The sequence below is a fragment of the Doryrhamphus excisus genome, linkage group LG14 (genome assembly GCF_037039965.1).
Source record: "Doryrhamphus excisus strain RoL-2023G ecotype Guam linkage group LG14, RoL_Dexc_Guam_v1.1, whole genome shotgun sequence".
In the NCBI taxonomy this organism is placed as follows: domain Eukaryota; kingdom Metazoa; phylum Chordata; class Actinopteri; order Syngnathiformes; family Syngnathidae; genus Doryrhamphus; species Doryrhamphus excisus.
In genome coordinates this window covers 19,502,124-19,516,056 of record NC_136370.1, presented here as the reverse complement: position 1 = coordinate 19,516,056, position 13,933 = coordinate 19,502,124, and the positions used below count along the sequence as shown (strand labels likewise).

Below are 13,933 nucleotides of genomic sequence, written 5' to 3'. Positions count from 1 at the left end.
TTCAAGTCTTGATGAGTCAAACACTGGAGTCGATCGGGGACCCGATTTGAATACTCCATTTCCGAAGAGGCAGGGTCGCAAAGGTTTGGATGGTAGCAAATTTTAGGAATTTTGTGGTGGTTAGCGCGCAGACCTCACAGCTAGGAGACCAGGGTTCAATTCCACCCTCGGCCATCTCTGTGTGGAGTTTGTGCCCTGGGATTGGCTGGCCACCAGTCCAGGGTGGATCCTGGTCTCTTGCCCGAAGACAGCTGGGATAGGCTCCAGCACCCCCTGCGGCCCTCGTGAGGATAAGCGTTAGAAAATGAATGAATGAACGTCTAGGATCTGTTCCTTAGGGAGGGGGTACTGTCACACCCTGCATGACTGCCTGAGTGCCGGTTTATTTCCTTAGTTACGGTTTTTCCCGCTCTTTCAAGCGGTAGAAAATGAATGAATGAACGTCTAGGATCTGTTCCTTAGGGAGGGGGTACTGTCACACCCTACATGACTGCCTGAGTGCCGGTTTATTTCCTTAGTTCCGGTTTTTCCCGCTCTTTCAAGCGGTAGAAAATGAATGCATGAACGTCTAGGATCTGTTCCTTAGGGAGGGGGTACTGTCACGCACAACATGACTGTCTGAGTGCCAGTTTATTTCCTTAGTTCCGTTTTTACCGCTCTTTCAAGCGGTAGAAAATGAATGAATGAATGAACGTCTAGGATCTATTCCTTAGGGAGGGGGTACTGCCACGCCCTGCATGACAGCCTGAGTACCAGTTTATTTCCTTAGTTCTGGTTTTACCGCTCTTTCAAGCGGTAGAAAATGAATGAATGAACGTCTAGGATCTGTTCCTTAGGGAGGGGGTACTGTCATGCCCAGCATGACTGCTTGAGTGCCAGTTTATTTCCTTAGTTCCGGTTTTACCGCTCTTTCAAGCGGTAGAAAATGAATAAATAAATGAAATAATAACGTCACCACTGTTTTAAAACATGAAATTATGCACATAGCAAACAGTAACCTGCTACAAACTTTTTTTAACAAGGACAAATACGACCTTAGAGTAGAATTCAATTCAAAACATTAGTACATGTAAAAATAAAAACTTCGATCATATCTAAGGGTGTGGTAGAATATTCAACAATTCAACAATAGGAATCTGATTGGACTATCAGCATCTCTTTCAGATTTGCAGTTCTGTAGTTATTATTTTGCTTCTATTGGTTTAACGTATTACTCTCAGCAAGAGCTGCTGGTTATTGGATTTTGCAGTGCCAATGTTTTTATCACCACTCGTCTCCGAGATCTCCAGTGTACCGGAGTTTACACACAAACCAGCCAGGTGGAACTCCTCGCACGCAACGTCGAGAATGTAAACAAAGGCGCGTAAAGCACGGAGGAATACGAGCTAAGCTCAAGTTAACACCGCACGGACATTTTGGAAGGCAGGCGCTCAAGCCAGAGTAAAAGATACTCATCGGAACTAATTCATAAAGTTATTATTAGCATTAATTAATTGACGTGACCGGCAGGCCATACCAGCCGTCACCCGGAGGCGTCCCGCCGGTGACCCGACGCCTGTCCTCACTCCATTCAAAATGTGAGTGACTTTGGACTTGGGAACGTCTGGGAAAATTCCACCCTCGGCCATCTCTGTGTGGAGTTTGCATGTTCTCCCCATTTTTCCCCGGTTTTCTCCGGGTACTCCGGTTTCCTCCCACATTCCAAAAACATGCTAGGTTAATTAGCCACTCCAAATTGTCCATAGGTATGAATGTGAGTGTGAATGGTTGTTTGTCTATATGTGCCCTGGGATTGGCTGTGATAGGCTCCAGCACCCCCTGCGACCCTCGGTAGAAAATGAATGAATGAACGTCTAGGATCTGTTCCTTAGGGAGGGGGTACTGTCACGCCCAGCATGACGGCCTGAGTGCCAGTTTATTTCCTTAGTTCCTGTTTTACCGCTCTTTCAAGCGGTAGAAAATGAATGAATGAACGTCTAGGACCTGTTCCTTAGGGAGGGGGTACTGTCACGTCCAACATGACTGTCTGAGTGCCAGTTTATTTCCTTAGTTCAGGTTTTACCGCTCTTTCAAGCGGTAGAAAATGAATGAATGAACGTCTAGGATCTGTTCCTTAGGGAGGGGGTACTGTCACGCCCAGCATGACGGCCTGAGTGCCAGTTTATTTCCTTAGTTCCGGTTTTACCGCTCTTTCAAGCGGTAGAAAATGAATGAATGAACGTCTAGGATCTGTTCCTTAGGGAGGGGGTACTGTCACGCCCAGCATGACGGCCTGAGTGCCAGTTTATTTCCTTAGTTCCGGTTTTACCGCTCTTTCAAGCGGTAGAAAATGAATGAATGAATGAACGTCTAGGATCTATTCCTTAGGGAGGGCGTACTGCCACGCCCTGCATGACGGCCTGAGTACCAGTTTATTTCCTTAGTTCCGGTTTTACCGCTCTTTCAAGCGGTAGAAAATGAATGAATGAACATCTAGGATCTGTTCCTTAGGGAGGGGGTACTGTCACGCCCAGCATGACTGCCTGAGTGCCAGTTTATTTCCTTAGTTCCGGTTTTACCGCTCTTTCAAGCGGTAGAAAATGAATGAATGAATGAACGTCTAGGATCTGTTCCTTAGGGAGGGGGTACTGTCACGCCCAGCATGACTGCCTGAGTGCCAGTTTATTTCCTTAGTTCCGTTTTCATGCTCTTCTTTTGTAATTTGTTCTGCCTTGTTTTTTGCTGCTTTTTTTTGCTACCTTACGGTATGTGCACCTGCCGTTAATTTGTTTGCAGGTTATTTATTTCAGTCGGAGGTGTCTGTTTGTTGGGGAGCATTGCGTGCTGCTGCTCGCTGTACTATATATGTGTTGTTCCTACCGGGTATAGCATGCTTTGTGCATGTTCATGACACGGGCCTTCTGCTAGTTTGCTTTGGCTGCTCAGCTCTTGACAACAATTAAAGACTTAGACCTGCACTCTGCATTTTGGGGTCATCGCCAACAACACGCTTTTTCCGACGAGCAGTGTAACACTTTATGTTTCTTAAAGCATCATATCACCTCGTACTTTGGTATGTGACAAAAAATATAAAAATATAAAATATATAAAAATAATATAATATATATAATATAATAATTTTATAATAATATAAAATAATAATATAAAAAGTAATAAAAAAATAATAAGTTTTAATAAGTTAAAAAACATTTTTTTACACACACGCAGGCACAATAATGTGTGCGTATGAAAGTTTCCAAAGGTTCCTTGAACAGATCACACCATCCTCTGCCACGGTGGAGACCATCAGGTCCTCCACGTCACGTTCCCCCGTCATGCACTGCTTCCTCCTCCATAACCGACCTCCATCAAGACCTCATCTCTTCTTTGTGTTCCCATCAATACATTTTCCCGCTGATTCCCATCATGCTCTACTTTCTTTTTATTCTCATGTGCAGCTCTAGTCGCTGACTTTCTGTGCACAGACAAAAAAACTACATTTGGGATTATGGGCTGTAGTTTGTAGCACATCCTGATAACTAGCTAATAGCACGCTAACTTGCTTTCATTCTTGGCAGAGGGAATAAAGGTCTTACACATGCACACGCACACACACACACGCACGCACACACACACACACACAGAGCGCTTAATAACAGAGCGTTGAAACACTCTCCACAAACACAACGTGCACGTATTAGCATGAGAAACATGATAAAAGTGCTGCTCCATTGTGTCCTTATCACTCTCCCATAATGCACTGGGAGGCAGGATTGTCCGTGGCGTTAGGACGGTCGACACCGAGCTTATCTTCCTCTGGGGTCCTCGCTCTAAACGCTCAAAGAGTGCCATTGTAGTCCGATTTGGCGGCTGAAAGCGAGATGAGATAACCACTGAAAGAGTGTGTAGTCTCCATGTGTGTGTGTGTGTGTGTGTGTGTGTGTGTCATCAGGCTGTGCCGGCTCGTCGTGTGAGGGCATGCTGGGAAAATGGCCGCCCCACACTTTGGTCAGTGTGACCTGATCCAGAAAGTAGTCTGACATGTGACGTTTAAAGTTCATACATGTTCAGTGAAGTTCATACACGTTGAATGAAGTTCTCCTGCATGTAACATGACGTTCAAACATGTTTAACAAAGTCCATGCGTGTTCACTGAAGTTCATACGTGTTGAATGAAGCTCATACCTTTACAGTGAAGTTCATACATGGTCCAAGAAGTTCATACGTCTTCAAAGTGTTTAATGAAGTTCATGCATGTTCGCTAAAGTTCATACATGTTTCATGAGGTTCATACATGGAAATTGAAGCGTATGGGTGTTTAATGGCACGTGTTAAATGAAGTTCATACGTGTTCGATGAAGCTCATACACTTTCAATTGAGTTCTCAGACATGCTAAATGACTTTCATACATGTTTAAGGAAGCTCGTACATGTTCAGTGAAGTTCATACGAGTTCAAAGACCTTCATCGTGGTAAAAGGAGTTCATATATCTTCATTAAAGTTCATACATGTTGAAGGAAGTTTATACTTGTTCAAGGAATTTTATACGTGTTCAGTAAAGTTCATATGTGTTCAAGAGAAGTTGACACATGGTTAAAGGAGTTCATACATCTTCAGTGAGGTTCATACATGGTAAATGAAGTTCATATGTGTTCAGTGAAGTTCATACTGTACATGGTAATACTTGTTAAATGACGAAGTTTATATGTGTTCAAGAGACGTTGATATATAAGGAGTTCATACATCTTCAGTGAGGTTCATAGTACATGGTAAATGAAGTCCATATGTGTTCAGTGAAGTTCATACTGTACATGGTAATACTTGTTAAATGACGAAGTTTATATGTGTTCAAGAGACGTTGATATATAAGGAGTTCATACATCTTCAGTGAGGTTCATAGTACATGGTAAATGAAGTCCATATGTGTTCAGTGAAGTTCATACTGTACATGGTAATACTACGTGTTAAATAACAATCAAGTTAAATGACAATGAAGTTCAATCATAGTATGCGAAGTTCATACATGTTAAATGAAGTTCATACATGTATATTGACTTATGGTGACTTTTTTTTAACAAAAAACAGCTGTAATTTTACAACAATAAAGTCAAAACATTAAAATAATTTTTTAAATGAAAATGAACTTTTTTTGAATTATTTTGGACTTTATACTAGGGGGACAAAGTCTAGATTTTATGGAAATAAAGTCATAATATTATGACTTTCACTTTTTCGTAAATCATTGAATAAATTGTTGAAAAATTTGAAAAAAACATCAGCAAAAATTTGGAAAAAAAGAAATTTTGGTTGCGGCGAAAGTTATAATATTACAAGAATAAAGTCAAAATATTATGGGAAGTCATAATATTATGAAGATGAAATACTTGAAATAGTTGGAAAATTCCCCACCAAAAAAAACAAAAACAGCTGTAATTTTACAACAATAAAGTCAAAATATTAAAATTATTTTTTGTAATATGGGGATGAGGTCATTTTTGGAATGATTTTGGATGTTATACTACGAGAATAAACTCTAGATATTATTATTATCATTATTTAGACTTAATTGACATCCTTTTCAGATCGTTTCCCAGGACCACAAAAGGACCTCAGTCACTACACACTATGTTTGTCTGTGTGTGTGTGTATGTGTGAGATGTTTGTGTTCTTGTTGTGTGTTGTCAGACAGGATTGATGCGTCAGCATTCTCTGAGCTTTTTGTTGTTGAGCATGCTAAAGCTAGCTGACTGAAGCTTCTGTTTCTGTCTGTGCACGTGTCCGCGTGTCAGACTCAGCGGGTTGAAGAAGCTTTGGTGATTTGAGCCACTGAGACACAAGTGTTTATTGATCCCGCACTTCCTGTTCCTCTGGGGTTCCTCTCTCTCGCTCTCTCGCTCTATCTCGCTCTCTCGCTCTCTCACACACGGAGTGTGTTGCTCCAGCTGCAGACACACAACAAACTGTGTTCTCATAGCTTCACCGTGTGATTTAGCTCCTTCTCACCTCCTCCATGGCGGACGTCATGTGATTGTTTTTAGCATCCTGGCTTTTGTTTTCCTTAATAAATCACGTCTATCGGCACACACGCAGCAGCAAACTGTTCATTTGTCATCTTCACGTCTGGCAAGCAGAGAATGCGTGTGATGGCATAGCGGCCATGTTTGAAGCTAAGGAATATTTGAGGAAAGCAGAGAATGTTTTCATCATTCTTAGACTCGTTAGCGGTGGTCTCATTAAAGTTGTACTATTAGCCCACTTAGCTCATGTTTAATGCGCTCATTAATTCTCGACGCTGCCAGCCAACATCCATTTATTTCATGACTTCTCTGCAAAGTCACACCAGCCTTTACAGTCCTCTCACTGTGTGTGTGTGTGTGTGTGTGTGTGTGTGTGTGCGTGTGTGTGTACGCATAATGAAAACGCCATCAAAGATTGAGATTAATGACAACGCTAAATATTTTCTAAATTAACGTCCTTCCTTTATCGCCCCCTATGTTTTAATTTCAAGGTGCGTTTGTTTCGTTCACCCTCAACAGAGTAAGAGCTTCTAACCAATGAAATCCAGCATGTTTGTAATCAATGACATGCTAACTAGCCTCCTTTGAAATAACACAGCCTGCTTCAGGTCATGAAAGCTCGTAGCATGTCGAGCAGGGGTGCCCAAAGTGCTGTCCGGGGGCCCGATTACGTCCACAGATGTTTTTGATTGTACACTACAATGTACTACTACGCTCTACTACTAGTATTTGTGGTGGGGTGAGAGGGCTATGTGTCGTTATCATATAATTTCAACATGAAAATTAAAACAAATATGTAATAGAAATACAAATGACCTTTCTTCTGTCGCTTCTTTTCTCTTTCCAGAACCTTTTGTGTCCTTGTCAGTAGGGATGGGTCAAACAAGAGGGAGTTGTTAACTTGACAACTCAGATCCGTCTTGCTACATCTTCTTATTCTCCGGCAGACTAGGTGCAATGCCATCTACTGCGCTTGTTGGAATGACACGCTACATTCATAAACAGTTCCATAGAACGTCTTTATAACTGGATTACACACACACGGTAGTTGGCGTACACCTGAAACGTGCACTGTGAGTGTTTGTCACGTCACGTTTTGTCGTCTTTCGAGAACCTTTTGTGTCCTTGTCAGTGGGGATGGGTCTTTTTTTTATGACACAAACAAGAGGGAGTTGTTAACTTGACAACTCAGATCCGTCTTGCTACATCTTCTTATTCTCCGGCAGATGAGGTGCAATGCCATCTACTGTGCTTGTTGGAATGACATGCTACATTCATAAACAGTTCCATGAAACTTCTTAATAACAGGATAACATGAGTCTAATCCCTTTGTCTCTGTGGACCCACACAACCGACACACGATAGTTGGCCTATACCTGAAAGGTGTACTGTGTTTGTCACATCACGTTTTGTCGTCTTTCGAGAACCTTTTGTGTCCTTGTCAGTGGGGATGGGTCTTTTTTTATGACACAAACAACAGGGAGTTGTTAACTTCGCAACCCAGATCCGTCTTGCTACATCTTCTTATTCTCCGGCAGATGAGGTGCTTGTTGGAATGACAAACTACATTCATAAACAGTTCCATTATAATGTGCTTATGAGCGAGGGTGCAGGTAGACCCAAGTCTGTTCTACTTATGTCAACACTGCTGGTTTAGGAAGTGTCTGCACAGACTGGGAGACTGGGAAGACTGGGAAGACTGGGAGACTGGGAGTTTAGCGCCGAATGTTGTTTGAAAATGTTGACAAGAAAGTTTGTATTTGTTACACTCCTGACTTTTGTATGTGTGTGTCAGTGTGTTGCGGCAGAAGATCCAATTAGCGTCCGTCCGTGTCGACATGAACACCAACTCCCAGGATGCAAGGCGTTTGCACAGCGCTCCTTTCTAAATGGACATGTTCCGCTCCAGAAGACGCTTTATGAGCGACTGAAAGGAATTTCTTAATAACAGGATTACACGAGTCTAATCCCTTTGTCTCTGTGGACTCACACAAGCGACACACACACGATAGTTGGCGTACACCTGAAACGTGCACTGTGAGTGTTTGTCTGTCACATCACGTTTTGTCGTCTTTCCAGAACCTTTTGTGTCCTTGTCAGTGGGGATGGGAATCGCTTATTTCTAAAATCAAAAAAACTTGCTGATATAGTTCATCTTCAAACAGCTAAAATAATGCATAAGGCTAAAAATAACCAATTAGCTAAAAATGTCATCCAATACTTCTCTACAAGAGAGGAGAAATATGATCTCAGGGAAGAAGTACATTTGAAACACTTCTATGCTAGGACTACGTTATGCTAGCCATAGCATTTCAGTATGTGGAATCAAACTATGGAATGGATTGAGTAAGGAAATCAAACAATGCACAACAATGAGCCAATTCAAGAAACAATACAAGCAGTTGATGTTTGCTAAATACAAGGATGAAGAGTCTTGAACCAGTCATGATGTGCTATATATATCACTATATTGACACGCACTATGGTACCCATTATGGCATTGGATGCTCATATCACCCAGTACTTCGGAACATGACAAAAATAAAATAAAATAAAACATGAAAAATAATATAATAAAAATTATAATAATAATTTTATAATAATATAAAATATCAAAATAATAATACAAATGTATATATTTGTAAAAAAAACTTAAACTGTATTATGAAAGCAGGAAGTGAACAAATGTAACAGTTAGTGATTGTAAAAGTACCAGATGGAGGGGTAGGATTTAATAAGCTTTGCTTCTTCCTACTCCTTTTGGACATGTGGAACTGGGAACTGATTATGGGATGCACTCAATTGTAGTCTGATGCATGTTCAAATGAAATAAAACTATTTAAAAAAAATTAAAAACTTTTTTTTATTAAAAAAATAAAATAAAAAAAATCTTAAACTATATTAGGAAAGCAGGAAGTGAACAAATGTAACAGTTACTTATTGTAAAAGTACCAGATGGAGGGGTAGGATTTAATAAGCTTTGCTTCTTCCTACTCCTTTTGGACATGTGGAACTGGGAACTGATTATGGGATGCACTCAATTGGAATCTGATGCATGTTCAAATGATATTAAACCATTAGAAAAAAATTTTAAAATTAAAAACTAATTTTTTTATTTAAAAAAATTAAATAAAAAAATTTAAACTATATCAGGAAAGCAGGAAGTGAACAAATGTAACAGTTAGTGATTGTAAAAGTACCAGATGGAGGGGTAGGATTTAATAAGCTTTGCTTCTTCCTACTCCTTTTGGACATATGGAACTGGGAACTGATTATGGGATGCACTCAATTGGAATCTGATGCATGTTCTAATGAAATTAAACCATTACCATTACCATTACCATTACCATTACCATTACCATTGCCAGTTTTGCAAACGATTGCCTTATCGCTTCCAGTGGGCGTGAATGCCGTCACCCTAGACCGTTTATCGGTGCAGCCAGCAGGAAACCGTACCGTGCGGGTTGGTTTAGTTAACTTTCACCAGAAAGAGCAACTAACTGTTGCTCCCCAATGGGGAAGCTAATTATTTAGCATTTGTATGCCAAAGAAATGAAACCAGGTGACGGTGTGGCGCTGGTGTCCTCCTGCAGGTAGAGCTGACGGGCAGCAGCGTGTTTGACTACGTCCATCCCGGCGACCACGTGGAGATGGCGGAACAGCTGGGAATGAAGCTCCCCCCCGGGCGAGGTGTGTCTCTGTCCCAGGGCGCCCTCAACGAAGACGCGGCGTCCTCTGCGTCGTCCTCGTCGCACTCGGAGACGCCGGAGCCAGGTAGGAATAAAAAAAGCACAGTTTACCCAGCATTCCCTGCAGGAACGCTTTTCATTGGGATTCCTCGCATCCCATCCTCTCCTGCAGCACGTTGAAGACTTTGTACCTTCCGAAAGCTTTTCATCGCGCTGACGATAATTTGGGAATTAGAGTGAAATCCATTTGTAAATTAAACAAAATGACTGGCTGTCCACGGAGGACGTCACTTCATCAGTCTGTTCAAACAGCAGCCTCGCTGGCTGCTACGGTCCTCCGAGACAGCGCCGTAATTAGATCTGCCGCGGATTTATTCTGAGCTGATTGGTGCTGCTTGACGGTCGCGTGGGAGGGGATGGGGGGCTCTGTATTAATTGGAATTCTACACTTTTTTTTTTTACTTTTTTTTGTCTTTGATTATGTGCAAACGTGACGGCATTCCTCTGTGATACAGCAAACACAAAGTTAACAACAAAAGTGTAACTTTGAAAAGGTGTCGGTTCAAGAGGCCAAAATGGGCGTGTTTTTAGCAGGAAGGAAGGAAGAAGATGACCTTGTGGGATGCGTGCGTCAGTCTTGCAGTCAAGCCGATCATCTTTAAAGACGCATGATGCAATTTGGCTAATCAAAGAGGAAAAGATGATTCCCTGCGGTTGGAGTATTTCCCTCAGTGCACTTCACTAAGTGTACTTGTCTACGCCACTGATTCCCAAAGTGTGGGCTGCGGCCCCCTGGTGGGCCGTGGTGGTACTGCAGGTGGGCCATGAGAGAGTCATTAAAAATACGATTCATTTTTGAAAATATTAATTTTTTTTATTGTAAAATATTTATTGCACGATTAAAAAAAATATTTATAGGCCTAAGTAATAACCTATTGAGTGTTATTGACCTGTCATAATATTTTAGGTACAGTTTATGATTGGAACGTAGCTCTCTGGTCATCATGCCAGTCTTGAATGCAGTTATGAAAATTATTTATTCTGTGTACACCACAGATTAAAAGTTTGGGCTTCCTTTATCCACCTGCTTTCATTTCAATCCCAAATCCGTTAATAATAATACTTATTATTATTATTGGTAGTAGTAGTAGTAGTAGTAGTAGAAATTGGTATTAATATAATATTATTATTATTATATAATTATTAATAATTTATTAATTAATATTAATTATTGTATTAATTAATTAATAATATAATAACAATGGTTATGATTTTATTATTATTTAACTATTATTATGTTGTATATTATATTACATTATTATATTGTATAGTAGTATATATGTATATATTACATATATATTAATAGATGACAACTTTATTCTAAGCTTTTATATGACATCATTGAAAAGTGATTTATATTAATATTATTTTATTATTAATATAATCATCATTATTACTATATTAATAATAATAATTATTATTATTATTAAGTGCTCCGAGAACACAGCATTCCGTCTATGTACTGTTTATAGGACAAAGGTGGTCCGCAGTCATTTTTTAGATTTTCAAGTGAGCCCTGAGTTGGTCAAGTTTGGGGACCCCTGGTCTACGCGGCGTACCTACTGAAGCGTACCCAAGTGTTTGACGCGCTACATCGGACTTCCTCTGAGCAATCAGAATGAGGGAAGTCAAAGAATAAATGATGCCGTCACATGACAATGGAAGCCAGGGTTTCAGGATGCTGGCTCATTGGCACAGGGACCTTCTCAAGTCCCACAAGTCCACACTAGCAGGGTTAGGTCCTGCTTAGAAGATGTTTTTGTGTCCCAGCTGTTTGTTGTGTTCAGGTTCAAGTACCTGGTCTGTAATGTAAGCATGGGGGCGTCCTTGTTGTGCAGGACTTTGCTACCTGATCTCCATCGGTGCCGAGCTTCCTGGGTCGGTATTGCGTGTGCTCCTGACTTCCATAGATTGTCTCCCCAAAGACCAACACGGGCGGAGGTGGGCTTAGAGAAGCTTTAGGAGGGGGGGGGCTTTACATCTGACTTCAGTTTCCCAGGCTTGTGCACGCTGGGAAACGTCTCTTCCAAACGTCGCCGCTTCCTCCATCACTTCCTTGCTTCCTTCACTGTCGTCCTCCATCACTTCCTTGCTTCCTTCACTGTCTTCCTCCATCACTTCCTTGCTTCCTTCACTGTCTTCCTCCATCACTTCCTTGCTTCCTTCACTGTCTTCCTCCATCACTTCCTTGCTTCCTTCACTGTCTTCCTCCATCACTTCCTTGCTTCCTTCACTGTCTTCCTCCATCACTTCCTTGCTTCCTTCACTGTCTTCCTCCATCACTTCCTTGCTTCCTTCACTGTCTTCCTCCATCACTTCCTTGCTTCCTTCACTGTCTTCCTCCATCACTTCCTTGCTTCCTTCACTGTCTTCCTCCATCACTTCCTTGCTTCCTTCACTGTCGTCCTCCATCACTTCCTTGCTTCCTTCACTGTCTTCCTCCATCACTTCCTTGCTTCCTTCACTGTCTTCCTCCATCACTTCCTTGCTTCCTTCACTGTCTTCCTCCATCACTTCCTTGCTTCCTTCACTGTCTTCCTCCATCACTTCCTTGCTTCCTTCACTGTCTTCCTCCATCACTTCCTTGCTTCCTTCACTGTCTTCCTCCATCACTTCCTTGCTTCCTTCACTGTCTTCCTCCATCACTTCCTTGCTTCCTTCACTGTCTTCCTCCATCACTTCCTTGCTTCCTTCACTGTCTTCCTCCATCACTTCCTTGCTTCCTTCACTGTCTTCCTCCATCACTTCCTTGCTTCCTTCACTGTCTTCCTCCATCACTTCCTTGCTTCCTTCACTGTCTTCCTCCATCACTTCCTTGCTTCCTTCACTGTCTTCCTCCATCACTTCCTTGCTTCCTTCACTGTCTTCCTCCATCACTTCCTTGCTTCCTTCACTGTCTTCCTCCATCACTTCCTTGCTTCCTTCACTGTCGTCCTCCATCACTTCCTTGCTTCCTTCACTGTCGTCCTCCATCACTTCCTTGCTTCCTTCACTGTCTTCCTCCATCACTTCCTTGCTTCCTTCACTGTCGTCCTCCATCACTTCCTTGGTTCCTTCACTGTCTTCCTCCATCACTTCCTTGCTTCCTTCACTGTCTTCCTCCATCACTTCCTTGCTTCCTTCACTGTCTTCCTCCATCACTTCCTTGCTTCCTCCACTGTCTTCCTCCATCACTTCCTTGCTTCCTTCACTGTCTTCCTCCATCACTTCCTTGCTTCCTTCACTGTCTTCCTCCATCACTTCCTTGCTTCCTTCACTGTCGTCCTCCATCACTTCCTTGCTTCCTTCACTGTCGTCCTCCATCACTTCCTTGCTTCCTTCACTGTCTTCCTCCATCACTTCCTTGCTTCCTTCACTGTCTTCCTCCATCACTTCCTTGCTTCCTTCACTGTCTTCCTCCATCACTTCCTTGCTTCCTTCACTGTCTTCCTCCATCACTTCCTTGCTTCCTTCACTGTCTTCCTCCATCACTTCCTTGCTTCCTTCACTGTCTTCCTCCATCACTTCCTTGCTTCCTTCACTGTCGTCCTCCATCACTTCCTTGCTTCCTTCACTGTCTTCCTCCATCACTTCCTTGCTTCCTTCACTGTCTTCCTCCATCACTTCCTTGCTTCCTTCACTGTCTTCCTCCATCACTTCCTTGCTTCCTTCACTGTCTTCCTCCATCACTTCCTTGCTTCCTTCACTGTCTTCCTCCATCACTTCCTTGCTTCCTTCACTGTCTTCCTCCATCACTTCCTTGCTTCCTTCACTGTCTTCCTCCATCACTTCCTTGCTTCCTTCACTGTCTTCCTCCATCACTTCCTTGCTTCCTTCACTGTCTTCCTCCATCACTTCCTTGCTTCCTTCACTGTCTTCCTCCATCACTTCCTTGCTTCCTTCACTGTCTTCCTCCATCACTTCCTTGCTTCCTTCACTGTCTTCCTCCATCACTTCCTTGCTTCCTTCACTGTCTTCCTCCATCACTTCCTTGCTTCCTTCACTGTCTTCCTCCATCACTTCCTTGCTTCCTTCACTGTCTTCCTCCATCACTTCCTTGCTTCCTTCACTGTCTTCCTCCATCACTTCCTTGCTTCCTTCACTGTCTTCCTCCATCACTTCCTTGCTTCCTTCACTGTCTTCCTCCATCACTTCCTTGCTTCCTTCATTTGTTTTCTTCTTTCACGTCTTCAATTTGTTAGCTTCCT

General features: G+C 42.2%; 1 protein-coding gene across 3 annotated transcripts in view; it reads left to right on the top strand.

Moving 5' to 3' along the window:
- Positions 1-13,933, top strand: part of npas3 (neuronal PAS domain protein 3) — a 139,080-nt gene that overhangs the window by 110,442 nt on the left and 14,705 nt on the right. For all 3 annotated transcript variants that reach the window (XM_058090365.2, XM_058090367.2, XM_058090368.2), the window contains one exon: positions 9,591-9,771. In XM_058090365.2, coding sequence (XP_057946348.2) covers positions 9,591-9,771 — 181 coding nt within the window. The remainder of the gene's footprint in view (positions 1-9,590; positions 9,772-13,933) is intronic.